This window comes from Myxine glutinosa, chromosome 5 (genome assembly GCF_964187855.1).
Source record: "Myxine glutinosa chromosome 5, kmMyxGlut1.1, whole genome shotgun sequence".
NCBI lineage: Eukaryota > Metazoa > Chordata > Myxini > Myxiniformes > Myxinidae > Myxine > Myxine glutinosa.
In genome coordinates, this window is record NC_136265.1 from 113,803,344 (window position 1) to 113,825,845 (window position 22,502).

The 22,502-nt window shown below is 40.0% G+C and overlaps 1 protein-coding gene across 3 annotated transcripts in view; it reads left to right on the forward strand.

The window, feature by feature from the left end:
• Nucleotides 1–22,502, forward strand: part of PGM3 (phosphoglucomutase 3) — a 44,645-nt gene that overhangs the window by 12,448 nt on the left and 9,695 nt on the right. For 2 of the 3 annotated variants that reach the window (XM_068116526.2, XM_068116528.2), the window contains exons 5-10: nucleotides 11,414–11,547; nucleotides 15,096–15,297; nucleotides 15,564–15,721; nucleotides 16,946–17,029; nucleotides 17,167–17,265; nucleotides 17,735–17,854. In XM_068116526.2, the coding sequence (XP_067972627.2) occupies nucleotides 11,414–11,547; nucleotides 15,096–15,297; nucleotides 15,564–15,721; nucleotides 16,946–17,029; nucleotides 17,167–17,265; nucleotides 17,735–17,854 (797 nt within the window). The remainder of the gene's footprint in view (nucleotides 1–11,413; nucleotides 11,548–15,095; nucleotides 15,298–15,563; nucleotides 15,722–16,945; nucleotides 17,030–17,166; nucleotides 17,266–17,734; nucleotides 17,855–22,502) is intronic. The other variant, XM_068116527.2, reaches the window with a different exon arrangement.

The window sequence follows — 22,502 nt, forward strand, 5'->3', positions numbered from 1 at the left end:
TATATATATATATAAATCGGGATTTAAATTTAATTCAAAAATTGATCCAGACGTCTACTCTCTTTCAAACATTCAAACCGACAGACGAGAGATAGTTATTTATCACAGCATCTGTATAATTTTCACCCTTTTACTCAACTCCGTTTCGCTGTTATTTTGTGGAGCAAAAAGTCAACTGAGCTTTACAGATATTTAGATATCTCATAATGTCAAAGTGGAAATATTTTTTGGAAATTTTTACAAAATAATTCAAAATGAAAATCTGAAATATCTTGATTCAATAACTTTTCAACCCCTTTACTATGACAGTCCAAATTGAGCTCAGGTGCATCCAATTTCCTTTGATCATCCTTGAGATGTCTCTACAAGTTGATTGTAGTCCACCTGTGGCCAATTCAATTGATTGGACATGATTTAGAAAGAAACACACCTTTCTATATAAGGTGTCACAGTTGACAGTGAATGTCAGAGCAGAAACTCTACCAGGAAGTCCAAGAAACGATTTGTAGAACTCCAAGATAGAATTGTGAGGAGGCCTAGATCTGGTGAAGGGTATAAAACAATTTCTAGAGTGTTGAAAGTTTCCAAGAGCAAAGTGTGCTCCATCATGAGGAAATGGAAAGAATATTGAACCACCCAGACTCTTCCTCGAGCTGGACTTCCGACCAAACTGAGGAACCGGGGACGAAGGACCTTGTTCAGGAAGGTGAACAAGAACCCAATGACCACTCTGACAGAACTACAGAGTTGCTTGGCTGAAATGGGAGAACCTGCCGGAATGACAACAGTCTCTACAGCCATTCACAAATATAGGTTGTATGGGAGAATGGCCAGACGGAAGCCACTCCTGAGAAAAACGCACATGACAGCACGCCTGGAGTTTACAAAAAGGCACGTGAAATACTCTTGAGTATGAGGCAAAATATTCTGTGTTCTGATGAGCTGAAAATTGAACTTTTTGGCCTGAATACAAACACTACATCTGGTGGAAACCGAGCACAGCTAACCACAATCTAACACCATCCCTACCGTGAAGCATGGTGGTGGCAGCATCATGTTATGGGGATGCTTTTCAGTGGCAGGGACTGGGAGACTTGCAAGGATAGAGGGAACACTGAATGGAGACAAATACAGGCAAATCCTTGAGGAGAACCTGTTTCAGAGTGGAAAAGACCGTATACTGTGGCGAAGATTTACATTCCACCAGGACAATGACCCCAAGCATTCAACCAACGCAACACTGGAATGGCTTCAGAACAAGAATGTGAAAGTGCTTGAGTGGGCCCAGCCAAAGCCCAGACTTGATCCCATTGATAATCTGTGGAAAGACTTGAAGATTGCTGTTCACTGACGCTCCAATCCAACTTTACAGAGCTTGACAAATCTGCAAGGAAAAATGGGAGAAACTCCCCAAATCCAGATGTGAAAAGCTGGCACAGACAAACCCAAGAAGACTTGAAACTTCAATCACTGCCAAAGGCGCTTCTACGAAGTAGTGACTCGGGATGGGTGAGGGGGGGAGGGGATGGGGGTTAAATGCTTATGTCCATTGGATATTTTTGTATATTCCTTTTTAATTATTTTGTTAAAAAATTCTGAAACAAAATTCCACTTTGACATTCTGGGATATTATGTGTTGATCAGTGACAAAAAAAAAAATCTCAATTCAAACCATTTAAAATTCAGGCTGAAACAACAAAATGTGAAAAAAGTCAAGGGGTGTGAATACTTCCTGAAGGCCCTGAAATATTCAATTGGGTTAATAATAATCTCGCTTACCTGCTCAGTTGACATGTCGCTTACCTGTTCAATTAACATGTCGCTTACCTGCTTTGTAAAATCTTGCTTACATGCTCCGTTAACATCTCACTTTCCTGCTCCATTAACATCTCACTTACCTGCTCAGTTAACATGTCGCTTACCTGATTTTAACATTTCGTTTACCTGCTTAGCCACCTCGCTCAATGCTCTCAGGTGCCCATTATCTGTCTCGGGCTTTATCTACTCTTGGTTTTCCGAGCTGTTCCTTTACCTCCACCACTCCTACCTGGATCTTCTGTAAAATCCCTTCCTCACCTCTTTGATCGATCTTCTTCCTCGATGTTGCAGTTCGTTTGAATAGCGCCCACTTTGGTGAAGTTTACCTCTCTAGGATGGATTAAATTTCCCCAGACAACCACCTGACCGTCATCTTCTGTGGTTATTCTCGCCACCATAACCACCTGACCGTCATCTTCTGTGGTTATTCTCGCCACCACCTTGCCTAGCTTCTCCCGTCCCGGTCCAGGCCTCCCTCCCACGTGGGTCCACCAAAACTCGGGCCCTCCCATCCAGCAGCACAGAGTCCACGAGTCCCACCAGGCCTCAAGGCCAGGCCACGTCCCAAATGGCACAGAGTCCACAAGTCCCACCAGGCCTCAAGGCCAGGCCGCGTCCCAAACGGCACAGGATCCACAAGTCCCACCAGGCCTCAAGGCCAGGCCGTGTCCCAAATGGCACGTTCCTCCATCTTGCCTCAGTCTCCCACATCCTCGGTGGATGGAGCAAGCCCTCCGATTGACCGGATATTTGAGCAGGGTTTCAACATTGGGTCAACAACAACAACAACAGGCATTTTAAGGCCATTTTCCCTGCAAGAGCGGGGGTTAGCCTTGCGGTCCCCATGACAATGTTCTCCATTTTGCCCTATTTTCTGCATCTCCCCTTGTTAACCCCCTTGCCCGCATTTCTTCTTCGACCATCTTTAGCCAAGTCTTTCTCGGTCTTCCCCGTCCTCTACTTCCTTCTACATTCATTTCCATCACTCTTCTCAACCAGTCATTTTCATCCTTCCTCAACACATGACCAAACCATCTCAACCTGTTTCTCTTCACAGCATCCATCACAGGCTCTATTCCCATCATCTTTCGCAATTCATCATTTGTCTTCCTCTCTCTCAACGATACTCCACACATCCACCGAACCATTCGCATTTCCACCCTTTCCAGCCTTCGTTGCTGCTCTACGTTCATTACCCATGTCTCACTCCCATAAATCATAACACTTCTCACACATGCAGCATACACCTTTCCCTTCAGCTTCAACGACACTACCCTCCTCAACAGCACACCACTCAGTTCCCGAAACTTCTTCCATGCACATCTCACTCGAGCAACCGTTGCCGAGTCTGATCCACCTTCTCCATTCAGCATGTCTCCAAGGTAACAAAATGTTTTCACACCTTCCAGCTTCACGCCGTCTCCAAGATCCAACTCAACATTTCCTCCATTTGCAGCTCCCTCTGTGCACACCTTACACTTGAATGTAGCTGCCACACTGGTTAATGACCCTCTCAAACCACGACATTTTTGATGAACCCACTCAGCGCACATTGTACATTGAATGGAATTCACTCCGACACCCTTCCTGCACACAGCACACGACATTGGGTCACTGAAACATATTTGCTTTTGAGGTCAAAAAGGTCAAGATCTCCCAAAATCGTCAATTTTATTATTATTTTTACCTGTTTACATCAGGTCAAGATCTCCCAAAATCGTCCATTTTATTATTATTTTTACCTCTTTACATCAGGTCAAGATCTCACAAAATCGTCCATTTTATTATTATTTTTTACCTGTTTACATCAGGCCAAGATCTCCCAAAATCGTTCATTTTATTATTATTTTTACCTGTTTACATCAGGTCAAGATCTCCCCAAATCGTCCATTTTATTATTATTTTTACCTGTTTACATCATATGTAGCAAACGGAAGAAGAAGTCTGAATACAAGGCAGATGTGGACGGCCTTTCCATTTTCACCTGCTTTCTAGTGTATACATTTTTAGTTGTTACTGTAATACTCGTACCTGCTCTAATTACACGTTTTCTCATGTATACATTTTTAGTTGTTGCTGTAATACTCGTACTTACCTGCTCTAATTACATGTTTTCTAGTGTATACATTTTTAGTTGTTGCTGTAATCCTCGTACTTACCTGCTCTAATTACATGTTTTCTAGTGCATATGTTTTTAGTTGTTACTGTAATCCTCGTACTTACTTGCTCTAACTACACGTTTTCTCGTGTATACATTTTTAGTTGTTAATGTAATACTCGTACTTACCTGCTTTAATTACACGTTTTCTAGTGTATACATTTTTAGTTGTTACTGTAATCCTCGTACTTACCTGCTCTAATTACATGTTTTCTAGTGTATACATTTTTAGTTGTTACTGTAATACTCGTACTTACTTGCTCTAATTACACCTTTTCTAGTGTATACATTTTTAGTTGTTACTGTAATACTCGTACTTACCTGCTTTAATTACACGTTTTCTAGTGTATACATTTTTAGTTGTTACTGTAATCCTCGTACTTACCCGGCTCTAATTACACGTTTTCTCGTGTATACATTTTTAGTTGTTACTGTAATCCTCGTACTTACCTGCTCGAATTACATGTTTTCTGGTGTATACATTTGTAGTTGTTACTGTAATCCTCGTACTTACTTGCTCTAATTACACCTTTTCTAGTGTATACATTTTTAGTTGTTACTGTAATACTCGTACTTACCTGCTTTAATTACACGTTTTCTAGTGTATACATTTTTAGTTGTTACTGTAATCCTCGTAATTACCTGCTCTAATTACATGTTTTCTCGTGTATACATTTTTAGTTGTTACTGTAATCCTCGTACTTACCTGCTCTAATTACATGTTTTCTAGTGCATATGTTTTTAGTTGTTACTGTAATCCTCGTACTTACTTGCTCTAATTACACGTTTTCTCGTGTATCCATTTTTAGTTGTTACTGTAATACTCGTACTTACCTGGTCTAATTACATGTTTTCTTGTGTATACATTTTTAGTTGTTACTGTAATACTCGTACTTACCTGCTTTAATTAACGTTTTCTCGTGTATACATTTTTAGTTGTTGCTGTAATCCTCGGACTTACCTGCTCTAATTACATGTTTTCTCGTGTATACATTTTTAGTTGTTGCTGTAATCCTCGTACTTACTTGCTCTAATTACACGTTTTCTCGTGTATACATTTTTAGTTGTTACTGTAATCCTCGTACTTACTTGCTCTAATTACACGTTTTCTCGTGCATACATTTTTAGTTGTTACTGTAATCCTCGTACTTACCTGCTCTAATTACACGTTTTCTCGTGTATACATTTTTAGTTGTTACTGTAATCCTCCTACTTACCTGCTCTAATTACATGTTTTCTCGTGTATACATTTTTAGTTGTTGCTGTAATCCTCGTACTTACCTGCTATAATTACACGTTTTCTCTTGCATACATTTTTAGTTGTTACTGTAATCCTCGTAATTACCTGCTCTAATTACACGTTTTCTCGTGTATACATTTTTAGTTGTTGCTGTAATCCTCGGACTTACCTGCTCTAATTACATGTTTTCTCGTGTATACATTTTTAGTTGTTGTTGTAATCCTCGTACTTACTTGCTCTAATTACACGTTTTCTCGTGTATACATTTTTAGTTGTTACTGTAATCCTCGTACTTACTTGCTCTAATTACACGTTTTCTCGTGCATACATTTTTCGTTGTTACTGTAATCCTCGTACTTACCTGCTCTAATTACATGTTTTCTCGTGTATACATTTTTAGTTGTTACTGTAATCCTCCTACTTACCTGCTCTAATTACATGTTTTCTCGTGTATACATTTTTAGTTGTTGCTGTAATCCTCGTAATTACCTGCTCTAATTACACGTTTTCTCGTGTATACATTTTTAGTTGTTACTGTAATCCTCCTACTTACCTGCTCTAATTACATGTTTTCTGGTGTATACATTTTTAGTTGTTACTGTAATACTCGTACTTACCTGCTCTAATTACACGTTTTCTCGTGTATACATTTTTAGTTGTTACTGTAATCCTCCGATCTTACCTGCTCTAATTACACGTTTTCTCGTGTATACATTTTTAGTTGTTACTGTAATCCTCCTACTTACCTGCTCTAATTACATGTTTTCTCATGTATACATTTTTAGTTGTTGCTGTAATCCTCGTACTTACCTGCTCTAATTACACGTTTTCTCGTGCATACATTTTTAGTTGTTACTGCAATCCTCGTAATTACCTGCTCTAATTACATGTTTTCTCGTGTATACATTTTTAGTTGTTGCTGTAATCCTCGTACTTACCTACTCTAATTACACGTTTTCTCGTGTATACATTTTTAGTTGTTAATGTAATCCTCGTACTGACCTGCTCTAATTACACGTTTTCTAGTGTATACATTTTTAGTTGTTACTGTAATCCTCCTACTTACCTGCTGTAATTACATGTTTTCTCGTGTGTACATTTTTAGTTGTTGCTGTAATACTCGCACTTACCTGCTCTAATTACACGTTTTCTAGTGTATACATTTTTAGTTGTTACTGTAATCCTCCTACTTACCTGCTCTAATTACATGTTTTCTAGTGTATACATTTTTAGTTGTTACTGTAATACTCGTACTTACCTGCTCTAATTACACGTTTTCTAGTGTATACATTTTTAGTTGTTACTGTAATCCTCCGACTTACCTGCTCTAATTACATGTTTTCTCGTGTGTACATTTTTAGTTGTTGCTGTAATCCTCATACTTACCTGCTCTAATTACACGTTTTCTCGTGTATACATTTTTAGTTGTTACTGTAATACTCGTACTTACCTGCTCTAATTACACGTTTTCTAGTGTATACATTTTTAGTTGTTACTGTAATCCTCCGACTTACCTGCTCTAATTACATGTTTTCTCGTGTGTACATTTTTAGTTGTTGCTGTAATCCTCGTACTTACCTGCTCTAATTACACGTTTTCTCGTGTATACATTTTTAGTTGTTGCTGTAATCCTCGTCCTTACCTGCTCTAATTACACGTTTTCTCGTGTATACATTTTTAGTTGTTACTGTAATACTCGTACTTACCTGCTCTAATTACATGTTTTCTCGTGTGTACATTTTTAGTTGTTACTGTAAACCTCGTACTTACCTGCTCTAATTACACGTTTTCTCGTGTATACATTTTTAGTTGTTACTGTAATCCTCCTACTTACCTGCTCTAATTACATGTTTTCTCATGTATACATTTTTAGTTGTTGCTGTAATCCTCGTACTTACCTGCTATAATTACACGTTTTCTCTTGCATACATTTTTGTTGTTACTGTAATCCTCGTAATTACCTGCTCTAATTACACGTTTTCTCGTGTATACATTTTTAGTTGTTGCTGTAATCCTCGTAATTACCTGCTCTAATTACACGTTTTCTCGTGCATACATTTTTAGTTATTACGGCAATCCTCCTACTTACCTGCTCTAATTACATGTTTTCTCATGTATACATTTTTAGTTGTTGCTGTAATCCTCGTACTTACCTGCTATAATTACACGTTTTCTCTTGCATACATTTTTGTTGTTACTGTAATCCTCGTAATTACCTGCTCTAATTACACGTTTTCTCGTGTATACATTTTTAGTTGTTGCTGTAATCCTCGTAATTACCTGCTCTAATTACACGTTTTCTCGTGTATACATTTTTAGTTGTTACTGTAATCCTCCTACTTACCTGCTCTAATTACATGTTTTCTCATGTATACATTTTTAGTTGTTGCTGTAATCCTCGTACTTACCTGCTATAATTACACGTTTTCTCTTGCATACATTTTTGTTGTTACTGTAATCCTCGTAATTACCTGCTCTAATTACACGTTTTCTCGTGCATACATTTTTAGTTGTTGCTGTAATCCTCGTAATTACCTGCTCTAATTACACGTTTTCTCGTGCATACATTTTTAGTTATTACGGCAATCCTCGTAATTACCTGCTCTAATTACATGTTTTCTCGTGTATACATTTTTAGTTGTTGCTGTAATCCTCGTACTTACCGACTCTAATTACACGTTTTCTCGTGTATACATTTTTAGTTGTTAATGTAATCCTCGTACTGACCTGCTCTAATTACACGTTTTCTAGTGTATACATTTTTAGTTGTTACTGTAATCCTCCTACTTACCTGCTCTAATTACATGTTTTCTCGTGTGTACATTTTTAGTTGTTGCTGTAATACTCATACTTACCTGCTCTAATTGCACGTTTTCTAGTGTATACATTTTTAGTTGTTACTGTAATCCTCCTACTTACCTGCTCTAATTACATGTTTTCTAGTGTATACATTTTTAGTTGTTACTGTAATACTCATACTTACCTGCTCTAATTACACGTTTTCTAGTGTATACATTTTTAGTTGTTACTGTAATCCTCCGACTTACCTGCTCTAATTACATGTTTTCTCGTGTGTACATTTTTAGTTGTTGCTGTAATCCTCATACTTACCTGCTCTAATTACACGTTTTCTCGTGTATACATTTTGAGTTGCTACTGTAATCCTCGTAATTACCTGCTCTAATTACATGTTTTCTAGTGTATACATTTTTAGTTGTTACTGTAATCCTCATACTTACCTGCTCTAATTACATGTTTTCTAGTGTATACATTTTTAGTTGTTACTGTAATACTCGTACTTACCTGCTCTAATTACACGTTTTCTAGTGTATACATTTTTAGTTGTTACTGTAATCCTCCGACTTACCTGCTCTAATTACATGTTTTCTCGTGTGTACATTTTTAGTTGTTGCTGTAATCCTCGTACTTACCTGCTCTAATTACACGTTTTCTCGTGTATACATTTTTAGTTGTTGCTGTAATCCTCCTACTTACCTGCTCTAATTACACGTTTTCTCGTGTATACATTTTTAGTTGTTACTGTAATACTCGTACTTACCTGCTCTAATTACATGTTTTCTCGTGTGTACATTTTTAGTTGTTACTGTAATCCTCGTACTTACCTGCTCTAATTACATGTTTTCTAGTGTATACATTTTTAGTTGTTACTGTAATCCTCGTACTTACCTGCTCTAATTACATGTTTTCTCGTGTGTACATTTTTAGTTGTTACTGTAATCCTCGTACTTACCTGCTCTAATTACATGTTTTCTCATGTGTACATTTTTAGTTGTTACTGTAATCCTCGTACTTACCTGCTCTAATTACATGTTTTCTAGTGTATACATTTTTAGTTGTTACTGTAATCCTCGTACTTACCTGCTCTAATTACATGTTTTCTCGTGTGTACATTTTTAGTTGTTACTGTAATCCTCGTACTTACCTGCTCTAATTACATGTTTTCTAGTGTATACATTTTTAGTTGTTACTGTAATCCTCGTACTTACCTGCTCTAATTACATGTTTTCTAGTGTATACATTTTTAGTTGTTACTGTAATCCTCCTACTTTCCTGCTCTAATTCCTTAAGAGAAGAATATTCCTCGGGATGGGGAGCAAATAGATAAACTTCTTTACAATAACATCTTAAAGGGGTGGTGTCCACTGAATGCACCTTTTACCTGTTTGAAATGTCTTTGGTTGTGTGGCCCAACTAGTTTGAAATGTCTTTGGTTGTGTGGCCCAACTAGTTTGAAATGTCTTTGGTTGTGTGGCCCAACTTGTTTGAAATGTCTTTCGTTGTGTGGCCCAACTTGTTTTGAAATGTCTTTCGTTGTGTGGCCCAACTTGTTTGAAATGTCTTTGGTTGTGTGGCCCAACCTGTTTGAAATGTTTTTGGTTGTGTGGCCCAACTTGTTTGAAATGTCTTTGGTTGTCTGGCCCAACTTGTTTGAAATGTCTTTGGTTGTGTGGCCCAACTTGTTTGAAATGTCTTTGGTTGTGTGGCCCAACTTGTTTGAAATGTTTTTGGTTGTGTGGCCCAACTTGTTTGAAATGTCTTTGGTTGTGTGGCCCAACTTGTTTGAAATGTCTTTGGTTGTGTGGCCCAACTTGTTTGAAATGTCTTTGGTTGTGTGGCCCAACTTGTTTGAAATGTTTTTGGTTGTGTGGCCCATCTTGTTTGAAATGTCTTTGGTTGTGTGGCCCATCTTGTTTGAAATGTGTTTGGTTGTGTGGCCCAACTAGTTTGAAATGTCTTTGGTTGTGTGGCCCAACTTGTTTGAAATGTCTTTCGTTGCGTGGCCCAACTTGTTTGAAATGTCTTTCGTTGTGTGGCCCAACTTGTTTGAAATGTCTTTCGTTGTGTGGCCCAACTTGTTTGAAATGTCTTTGGTTGTGTGGCCCATCTTGTTTGAAATGTCTTTGGTTGTGTGGCCCAACTAGTTTGAAATGTCTTTGGTTGTGTGGCCCATCTTGTTTGAAATGTCTTTGGTTGTGTGGCCCAACTTGTTTGAAATGTCTTTGGTTGTGTGGCCCAACTTGTTTGAAATGTCTTTGGTGGTGTGGCCCAACTTGTTTGAAATGTCTTTGGTGGTGTGGCCCAACTTGTTTGAAATGTCTGTTTTGCCCAACTTGTTTGAAATGTCTTTGTGTGGCCTGGCCCACGTGCTGAGGATTTTTGGTTCTGGCCAATGACCAAAGATATTTGCGGACCCTTGATGTAGCGTATGTCCGGCATTCTTTGATCCTGCATTCTTTGATCCTGCATTCTTTGATCCTGCATTCTTTGATCCTGCATTATTTGATCCTGCATTATTTGATCCTGCATTATTTGATCCTGCATTCTTTGATCCTGCATTCTTTGAACCTGCATTATTTGATCCTGCATTATTTGATCCTGCATTCTTTGATCCCGCATTCTTTGATCCGTATTGTTTTATCCCGCATTGTTTTATCCCACATTGTTTTATCCCGCACTATTTGATCTCGCATTATTTGATCCCGCATTATTTGATATCGCATTATTTGACCCCACATTATTTGATCCCGCATTATTTGATCCGCATTATTTGATACCGCATTCTTTGATCCACATTCTTTGATCCGCATTCTTTGATCCGCATTCTTTGATCCGCATTCTTTGATCCGCATTATTTGATATCGCATTATTTGACCCCACATTATTTGATCCCGCATTATTTGATATCGCATTATTTGATCCCGCAGTATTTGATCCCGCATCATTTGATCCCGCATTATTTGATACCGCATGCTTTGATACCGCATGCTTTGATACCGCATGCTTTGATACCGCATGCTTTGATACCGCATGCTTTGATACCGCATGCTTTGAGCCCGCATGCTTCGATGCCGCATGCTTCGATCCCGCATTATTTGATGCCGCATTCTTTGATCCGCATTCTTTGATTCCGCATTCCTTGATCCTGCATTCTTTGTTCCTGCAGTCTTTGATCCTGCATTCTTTGATCCTGCATTCTTTGATCCTGCATTCTTTGATCCTGCATTCTTTGATCCTGCATTCTTTGATCCTGCATTCTTTGATTCTGCATTCTTTGATCCTGTATCCCCACTATCATTAGTCATTGCTTCAGATGGGAACGAATCCCAACAGACAAACCCAAGCAATGCAAGTATAATATAAAGAGGTTTGAATCCATGTTTATATTCCCTTTGCAGACTTTGGACTCGTCACGACCCCTCAGCTGCACTACCTCGTCGCAAGTCACAACTCTGAGGGTCTGATTGGTGAGCCCTCCCTGGATGGCTACTACCACAAGCTGTCTGAGGCCTACAAGGCCTTGATGGCTCAGGTTGGTGTCTTGCCTAAACCCGCAGGCTTGTTATTTCTCTACCAAGTCTAATGTTTATTCACGTCATTTATTCATTGTTGAAGTTTTCTTGTTGGATAAACCGTTACCTTCATCCTTTACTCACTCAAAAGTTAACTTGTGACCAGGATAAGCTCTTGGCACCTCATCAGATTGATATTCGAGCCTCGTGGACTATATATTATTTTCTCCCAATCATTACCTCCACCACCAAAGGTGCATGGAGGTAATGTTTTCACTCCTGTCTGTTATTTGCCAAAACCGAAGATTTTTAGCTGCGACGAGCAGCTCTATGAGAGGACCGCGTTGTTGTTCTTGTTGTTGGGGTGCCTTTTTGAATAGCGCATGCGCGTACACTCGGACGTGCGTTGGTATGAGGTAAGAACATTGCGGACTAAAATCGCGATTTGTTTGAAGAAACCAGAATAAATTTAATGACTGGTCGAATTTGGTAGCGCATATTGCAACGGATATCCTCATGATTCTACACGTCGCAGCTGGTGACTTGTTCAAGTATATTGGTTTGTCTTGTGCATTATTCTGTTTGTCTGTTTGTCTGTTTTGTCTGCTCGTCTGTGTCTGTCTATCTGTCTCTCTGTCTGTATGTCAGTTGCCTACATGTCACAATTTTCAACCAATCTTCACAAAACTTCACCAAATGATGGACTTGTTCATAAGCAAGAAGTCTATTGTTTTTGGGGTCAATAGGTCAACTTAGGCCAAAGGTCACCAACTTTGTCAAATTTCTAAAATCCTCAATTTAAATCCGATTGACTTGAATTTGAAGAGAATTTGCATATCTGGTTACGGAATTCAACCACCATGTATATTTGACGTCAACATAGGCCAAAAGGTCAACATAGGCCAAATTTATAAAATCCTCAATTTTCATCCGATTGACTTGAAAATTTAAGAGGATTTGCATATCTGGTCACTGAATTCAACCACCAAGTATATTTGATGTCAACATAGGCCAAAAGGTCAACATAGGCCAAATTTCTAAAATCCTCAATTTTCATCCGACTGACTTGAAATTTTAAGAGGATTTGCTTATCTGGTCACTAAATTGAAACACCAAGTATTTTTGAGGTCAACAGGCCAAATGGTCAAATAGGCCAAAAGGTCAACAACATACGCCAAATTTATAAAATCCTCAATTGTCTTCCAATTAACTTGAAATTTTAAGAGGATTTGCATATCTGGTCACTGAATTCAACCACCAACTATTTTTGAGGTCACCATAGGCCAAAAGGTCAACATAGGCCGAATTTCTAAAATCCTCAATTTTCATCCAATTGACTTGAAACTTGAAGAGGATTTGCATATCTGGTCACTGAATTAAACCCCCAACTATTTTTGAGGTCAACATAGGCCAAAAGGTCATTTTGGCCGAATTTCTAAAATCCTCAATTTTAATCAGATTGACTTGAAATTTTAAGAGGATTTGCATATATGGTCACTGAATTCAACCACCAAGTATTTTTGAGGTCAACATAGACCAAAAGGTCAACATAGGCCTTATTTCGAAAATCCTCAATTTTAATTCGATTGACTTGAAATTTTAAGAGTATTTGCATACCGGGTCACTGAATTAAACCACCAGTTACTTTTGAGGTCAACATAGGCCAATAACGCATTTTAGGGATTTCGCAACTGTCGTGCTAAGCATGACATATTTCCTGTTTGTTTGTCTGTCTGTAAACAAGATACCTCAAAAAGTTAAGGACGGATTTGGACGAAACTTGGTGAGAGGTTGGGTGTGTAATATATAATTTTTAGTACCATCACTCAATGCTGAAGAATCCCTCAAAAAATTGTCGGATCCAGATCCGGATTCAGATCTTCAAAATAAAAATCAATTCTTCTTTCGACCTTTTCAGACCTTTCCACCTTTTCAGACCTTTCCACCTTTTCAGACCTTTCCACCTTTTCAGACCTTTCCACCTTTTCAGACCTTTCCACCTTTTCAGACCTTTCCACCTTTTCAGACCTTTCCACCTTTTCAGACGTTTCCACCCTTTCCACCCTTTCAGACCTTTCCACCTTTTCAGACCTTTCCACCTTTTCAGACCTTTCCACCTTTTCAGACCTTTCCACCTTTTCAGACCTTTCCACCTTTTCAGACCTTTCCACCTTTTCAGACCTTTCCACCTTTTTAGACCTTTCCACCTTTTTAGACCTTTCCACCTTTTTAGACCTTTCCACCTTTTTAGACCTTTCCACCTTTTTAGACCTTTCCACCTTTTTAGACCTTTCCACCTTTTTAGACCTTTCCACCTTTTTAGACCTTTCCACCTTTTTAGACCTTTCCACCTTTTTAGACCTTTCCACCTTTTTAGACCTTTTGACCTTTTCAGACCTTTCCACCTTTTCAGACCTTTCCACCTTTTCAGACCTTTCCACCTTTTCAGACCTTTCCACCTTTTTAGACCTTTCCACCTTTTTAGACCTTTCCACCTTTTTAGACCTTTCCACCTTTTTAGACCTTTCCACCTTTTTAGACCTTTCCACCTTTTCAGACCTTTCCACCTTTTCAGACCTTTCCACCTTTTCAGACCTTTCCACCTTTTTAGACCTTTCCACCTTTTTAGACCTTTCCACCTTTTTAGACCTTTCCACCTTTTTAGACCTTTCCACCTTTTCAGACCTTTCCACCTTTTTAGACCTTTCCACCTTTTTGGACCTTTCCACCTTTTTAGACCTTTCCACCTTTTTAGACCTTTCCACCTTTTTAGACCTTTCCACCTTTTTAGACCTTTCCACCTTTTCAGACCTTTCCACCTTTTTAGACCTTTCCACCTTTTTAGACCTTTCCACCTTTTCAGACCTTTCCACCTTTTTAGACCTTTCCACCTTTTTAGACCTTTCCACCTTTTCAGACCTTTCCACCTTTTCAGACCTTTCCACCGTTTTAGACCTTTCCACCTTTTTAGACCTTTCCACCTTTTTAGACCTTTCCACCTTTTTAGACCTTTCCACCTTTTTAGACCTTTCCACCTTTTTAGACCTTTCCACCTTTTTAGACCTTTCCACCTTTGGACCTTTCCACCTTTTCAGACCTTTTGACCATTTCAGACCTTTTGACCTTTTCAGACCTTTTGACATATTCAGACCTTTTCAGACCTTTCCACCTTTAGACATTCAAACTTTTGCCCTTTAGACCATTTAGACCTTTCATTTGCAATCAACAACAACCTTTCATTTCGTACTTCCTTCCAAGCCCACAAGGTACACCACACAAAATAATTTCTGGCAAGGTTCTGCCATCTCTGATTGTTCTTTCTTGGACTCATCCTGAAACCCATAATCCAAATATGTTTTCAGCTGGAATATAACCGACACCACAACCACGGCCAGGTATTCCTCACCACTAACCCACATCCTCATCCTCGACAGGATGCCTCTATCATTCTAAGCAGGCCTTTTCTTAACCTACGCTACTACTCAAAAGGTGTTTGGAGGTGATTATGAGTCGGTACATTGAGAGTTTTGATGGATTTTCACTTGATCTAATATTCCTGGTTCTTCAGTCCAAACCGCAGCCAGGAAACGAAGGGTCATACCCTTTGACAATGGATGGAGCTAATGGTGTTGGGGCACCCAAGATGGCAGAGCTGCTGAGTTACATGAAACATTCACTTTCAGTCAAAATCATTAATAATGGAGAAAGTGGAAAGCTCAACCACGAGTGCGGCGCTGACTATGTCAAAATTGGTCAGCGAGCACCAAAAGGTATGTTTCAAATATCTTTATTTTCTCCATTGACCTTCGTTATGAAATCCATCGAGTTGGTGTTGTGGTGGTTTGGGTAGGGGGGCATACCCCTTGGACCCCACACCTCCCCCTCATCCCCCCCAGCAGGTTTGCTTCATTACAAGCACTTTTGGTTTTGAAAGCATGGCCTGGCTACTTTAGAAAACAAGTTGTATGACCTCCTCCTTGGATCTTCAACAAGGCCCATCATCACACTAACTCAGGGTCATATGACCGTGTTTCAGGCTTGCAGATGCGCGAAGGCCGAATCTACTGTTCCCTGGATGGTGATGCAGACAGACTCCTCTATTACTTTGTGGACAAGTCTGACACATTTCATTTAGTTGATGGAGACAAGATTTCCACTTTGATGGCAATCTTCATCCAACACCTTCTGAAAGAGGTTTTTTTTACCCCTTTCTTTCTGTCTTGCTTTTGCTTTCTTTCTTTCTTTCTTCCTTTGCTTTCTTTCTTCCTTTACTTTCTTTCTTTTGCGTTCTTTCTTTTATATTTTCTTTTTATTATTTTTATTATTATTTCTTTTATATATTTTTCTTTTTTATTATTTTCTTTTTTATTTTTCTTTATTTTTCTTTTTATATCTTTTTTTAAATATTTATTTATTTATTATTTTTCCTTTTTTATTATATTTTTATTATTTCTTTTTTATTTTATATTTTTTATATTTTCTCTTTCTTCCTTTACTTTCTTTCTTTTGCGTTCTTTCTTTCTTCCTTTACTTTCTTTCTTTTGCGTTCTTTCTTTCTTCCTTTACTTTCTTTCTTTTGCGTTCTTTCTTTCTTCCTTTACTTTCTTTCTTTTGCGTTCTTTCTTTCTTCCTTCCTTTGCTTTCTTTCTTCCTTTGCTTTCTTTCTTCCTTTGCTTTCTTTCTTTCTTTCTTTCTTCCTTTACTTTATTTCTTTTGTGTTCTTTTTTTCTTTCTTCCTTCCTTTGCTTTCTTTCTTCCTTTGCTTTCTTTCTTTCTTTGCTTTCTTTCTTTCTTTGCTTTCTTTATTTCTTTCTTTCTTCCTTTGCTTTCTTTCTTCCTTTGCTTTCTTTCTTTTGCTTTCTTTCTTTCTTTTTCTTTCTTTCTTTTGCTTTCTTTCTTTCTTTTGCTTTCTTTCTTTCTTTGCTTTCTTTCTTTCTTTTGCTTTCTTTCTTTATTTTGCTTTCTTTCTTTTGCTTTCTTTCTTTATTTGCTTTTCTATTTTTCTTTCTTTCCCCCTTTCCTTTGCTTTCTTTCCTTTGCTTTCTTTCTTTTGCTTTCTTTCTTTCTTTCGTTCTCCCTTTCCTTTGCTTTTCCCATGCTTTTAATATATCCATCTTTCTTGATTTGTGCTCATTATTTGGAAGTTTAATTTTAATCTTGCGTCTCCATATTGGTTTGTGGATCCTGATCTTGGACGTCGACAAAGTTTGTATTTTAAAGAAATTTTCTCCTCATTAAACCTCTGGCCTAGTTGTTAAGGGTCCAGTCGTTCATGGTTCAAGTGAATCTGGGGCTCACATGGGGATTGGGATTTCTGGGGGTGAAAGTTTTCAGTCTGACACGTATGTGTGATGTCATTACTTTATAATGTGCGGCACAGTTCAGGCCTAACGGGTTCCTCTCCTTTACGGCCCTCAGGCTCAGCTACCATTCCAGGTGTCTGTGGTGCAGACGGCTTACGCCAATGGAAGCTCCACACATTACTTTGAAGAGACTCTGCTGGTGATGCAAACATTAAATGATGTTACCTGTCATGGATGGTAGACCGGTGTCCATCCCGGTCTTTGGGATGTAATGAATAGGTCATTTGGATAACTTGTGTGCTCCAGTATCACCTCACAGATATTTCTTCCAAACAGCTGCAGGTGTACTGCCTGCCCACCGGTGTGAAATACCTGCATGCCAAGGCAAAGGAATGCGACATTGGTGTTTACTTTGAGGCGAACGGTCATGGGACGGTGAGGCACCGAGTGTGAGACACCTGCGCTCCACACACCTGCTCATCAGAGATAGGAAGTGGCCTTTTTAAGGGGAAAACCTTTACCTTGTCGTATGCAGGTGTACGCCTGGTGTTGCTTTACGGTTAAGGTGGCTGGCATAAGATCTTAGGGTCTTCAGTTTGAACCGCTGTTGAAATATCACCAGGTGGGTTGACTCAGCCTGTCATGTTTCCGCGGTTGGCAAAATGAGTACCAGCTTACTGGCAAAGGGGCACAGGTGCATTTCCAGAAAATGATGCAACCATCAGCCACGTGCGGCAAACAAAATAACAACAACAACAACAACAACGTATATTGCTGTCTACCAGTTGAAGAATATAAATAGGATGATCATGCTGACCCAATAACCAAGCAGGGTGTTGTTCTAGCAAAGGAAATGTAATTACTTGGCTGTACATACACAGGTGTGCATTTACCTGTGAGACAGGTGTTGTTTGGGAAGAGAGTGCTGGACAAGGTGGCTGAGATAATGCAAGATTCCGGTAGGCCAGAGGCTCAGCGTGCCGCAGCTACGCAGTTGTACCACACTTCGCAGCTCATAAACCAGGTAACCTCAGGTGAACCACTCATACCTTGATTCCACATTAGACATTCCAGGAGACAAACCTGACCACAAAATGTGATGTGAGCAAAGTATTGGAACAAAAATGGCCAAACGGAAACGATAAGTTAATCGTGTGTGTGTGTGTGCGTACGTACACCCCCAGTGGTGTCTATAATAGAGGACATGGATTTGTCCCCCCATTGGAGGAAGACCCTCTCGTGTTCAGGCCGTTGGTGCTCCTATGGTTGGCAGCGAGTGCCCCAGAAGCATTGACGGAAAGAGAGTGGCAATTATATGTGGGAAAATTGCATGCTCGATCAGGGTCGCCCAGGTACCTCAGGTGGCAGAGCACAGGTACGGTTTACCATAGCACCTGGGTTCGATCCCTGGTCTGGGCAGGTGTTGGTGTTGGCTTAGCGGTTAGGGTGCCGGCTTGGGATCCTAGGATCCTGGGTTCGAATCCCGATCGATCGCTGAATTAACGCCAGCGGGGTTGACTCAGCCTGTCATCCTTCCCGGGTCGGCAAATTGAGTACCAGCTTGCTGGGATGAATGATCACGGTGTGTACCCCGATTTAGAATAGGTACACCATATCCCTGCGCATCGTAAGAGCGTGACCAAGGGTTGGCGTCAGGAAGGGCATCCGGCCATAAAAACATTGCCTCAAACAGGGAACTATGATTGTCATGGGGCCCGCAAGGCCCCCGCTCTAGCGGGGAAAATGGCCTTAAAACGAGAATTCATTCATTCATTCATTCATTTTGAATGATCACACATGTGGCCAAATTTGCATCAAATTCTTAACCGTTCCAACACGATGTTGTTGTTTTATTTGTTTCAGTAGCTATGGAGCCTATTTCTGTACGGCCTACATACCGCTCAGCTGGCCTGTGGAGATCGTATCGGGCACTACAAGGCCTTCAGAAAGTATTCACACCCCTTGACTTTTTCACACTTTATGTTTCAGCCTAAATTTAGAATGGATTAAATCGAGATTTTTTTGTCACTGATCTACACGTAATACCCCGTAATGTCAAAATGACATTTTCTTTTTAGAATTTTTTTTTACAAAATAAATAAAAATGAAAAGCTGAAATGTCTTGGTGGATAATATAATAATAAAATAAGTTTTGAACCCCTTTGCTATGACACTTCAAGTTGAGCTGAGGTGCATCCAATTTCTTTGATCATCATTGAGATGTCTCTACAACAAGTTGATTGGAGTCCACCTGTGGCCAATTGAATTGATTGGACATGATTTAGAAATGAACACACCTTTCTATAAAAGGTCCCACAGTTGACAGTGAATGTCAAAGCAGAAACTCTACCAGGAAGTCCAAGGAACTGTTCGTAGAACTCCGAGATAGAATAGTGAGGAGGCCTAGATCTGGTGAAGGGTATAAAACAATTTCTAGTGTGTTGAAAGTTCCCAAGAGCACAGTGAGCTCCATCATTTGGAAATGGAAAGAATATGGAGCTATCCAGACTCTTCCTAGAGCTGGCCGTCCAACCAAACTGAGCAACCGGGGAAGAAGGACCTTGTTCAGGGAGGTGACCAAGAACCCAATGACCACTCTGACAGAACTACAGAGTTCCTTGGCTGAGATGGGAGAACCTCCTGATGAACCTCCTGATGGGAGAACCTCCTGATGAACCTCCTGATGGGAGAACCTCCTTCCTCCTGAAGGACAACAGTCTCTGCAGAACTTCACAACTTTAGACTTAATGGGAGTGTGGCCAGATGGAAGCCACTCCTGAGAAAAAGGCACATGACAGCACACCTGGAGTTTGCAAAAAGGCACGGGAAATACTCTTGAGTATGAGGCAAAAGATTCTGTGGTTTAATGAGATGAAAATTGAACTTTTTGAATGCAAACTATACGTCTGGAGGAAACCGAGCACAGCTGTTCACCCCCATCTAATACCATCCCTACCATGAAGCATGGTGGTGGCAGCATCATGCTATGGAGATGCTTTTCAGCGGCAGTGCTGAGATAGAGGGACTTGTAAGGATTGAAGGAACAATGAATTGAGCCAAATACAGGCAAATCCTTGAGGAGAACCTGTTTCAGAGTGGAAAAGACCTTCGACTGTGGTGAAGATTTACGTTCCGACAGGACAATGACCCCAACATACAGCCAAAGCAACACTGGAATGACTTCAGAACAAGAACGTGAAAATCCTTGAGTGGCCGAAACAAAGCTCAGACTTTAATCCCATTGATAATCTGCGGAAAGACTTGAAGATTGCTGTTTACCGACGCTCACCATAAAACTTGACAAAACCTGAGCAAATATACAAGGAAGAATGGGAGAAACTCCCCATATTCAGATGAGCAAAGCTGATACAGACAAACCCAAGAAATTTGAAGCTGTAATCACTGCCAAAGGAGATTGTACGACGTATTGACTCAGGGGGTTGATTACTTATTGACTTAAGACATTTCAGCTTTTCATTTTTTATTATTTTGTAAACAAAATTCTAAATAAAAATTCCACTTTGACATTATGGGGTCGATTAGTGATTAGTGTAGATTAGTGATTAGTGTAGATTCGTGATTAGTGTAGATTAGTGACCAAAAAAAATCTCAATTTAATCCATTTTAAATTCAGGCTGTATAAGAAAATGTGAAAAAGTCAAGGGTGTGAATACTTTCTGAAGGCCCTGTATCTCTAATCCTGGTGGTGTTATGGTATTACCTGTGCATTTCTGTCTCCACGGTATAACCTGTGCATTCCTGTCTCCATGGTATAACCTCTGCATTCCTGTCTCCAAGGTATAACCTGTGCATTCCTGTCTCCATGGTATAACCTGTGCATTCCTGTCTCCATGGTATAACCTGTGCATTCCTGTCTCCATGGTATAACCTGTGCATTCCTGTCTCCATGGTATAACCTGTGCATTCCTGTCTCCATGGTATAACCTGTGCATTCCTGTCTCCATGGTATAACCTGTGCATTCCTGTCTCCATGGTATAACCTGTGCATTCCTGTCTCCATGGTATAACCTGTGCATTCGTGTCTCCATGGTATAACCTGTGCATTCCTGTCTCCATGGTATAACCTGTGCATTTCTGTCTCCATGGTATAACCTGTGCATTCCTGTCTCCATTGTATAACCTGTGCATTCCTGTCTCCATTGTATAACCTGTGCATTCCTGTCTCCATTGTATAACCTGTGCATTTCTGTCTCCATGGTATAACCTGTGCATTCCTGTCTCCATGGTATAACCTGTGCATTCCTGTCTCCATTGTATAACCTGTGCATTTCTGTCTCCATGGTATAACCTGTGCATTTCTGTCTCCATGGTATAACCTGTGCATTCCTGTCTCCATGGTATAACCTGTGCATTCCTGTCTCCATGGTATAACCTGTGCATTTCTGTCTCCATGGTATAACCTGTGCATTCTTGTCTCCATGGTATAACCTGTGCATTTCTGTCTCCATGGTATAACCTGTGCATTCCTGTCTCCATGGTATAACCTGTGCATTCCTGTCTCCATGGTATAACCTGTGCATTTCTGTCTCCATGGTATAACCTGTGCATTCCTGTCTCCATGGTATAACCTGTGCATTTCTGTCTCCATGGTATAACCTGTGCATTCCTGTCTCCATGGTATAACCTGTGCATTCCTGTCTCCATGGTATAACCTGTGCATTCCTGTCTCCATGGTATAACCTGTGCATTCCTGTCTCCAAGGTATAACCTGTGCATTCCTGTCTCCATGGTATAACCTGTGCATTTCTGTCTCCATGGTATAACCTGTGCTTTCCTGTCTCCATGGTATAACCTGTGCATTCCTGTCTCCATGGTATAACCTGTGCATTCCTGTCTCCATGGTATAACCTGTGCATTCCTGTCTCCATGGTATAACCTGTGCATTTCTGTCTCCATGGTATAACCTGTGCATTCCTGTCTCCATGGTATAACCTGTGCATTCCTGTCTCCATGGTATAACCTGTGCATTCCTGTCTCCATGGTATAACCTGTGCATTCCTGTCTCCATGGTATAACCTGTGCATTCCTGTCTCCACGGTATAACCTGTGCATTTCTGTCTCCATGGTATAACCTGTGCATTCCTGTCTCCATGGTATAACCTGTGCATTCCTGTCTCCATGGTATAACCTGTGCATTCCTGTCTCCATGGTATAACCTGTGCATTTCTGTCTCCATGGTATAACCTGTGCATTCCTGTCTCCATGGTATAACCTGTGCATTTCTGTCTCCATGGTATAACCTGTGCATTTCTGTCTCCATGGTATAACCTGTGCATTCCTGTCTCCATGGTATAACCTGTGCATTCCTGTCTCCATGGTATAACCTGTGCATTCCAGTCTCCATGGTATAACCTGTGCATGCCTGTCTCCATGGTATAACCTGTGCATTCCTGTCTCCATGGTATAACCTGTGCATTCCTGTCTCCATGGTATAACCTGTGCATTCCTGTCTCCATGGTATAACCTGTGCATTTCTGTCTCCATGGTATAACCTGTGCATTCCTGTCTCCATGGTATAACCTGTGCATTCCTGTCTCCATGGTATAACCTGTGCATTCCTGTCTCCATGGTATAACCTGTGCATTCCTGTCTCCATGGTATAACCTGTACATTTCTGTCTCCATGGTATAACCTGTGCATTCCTGTCTCCA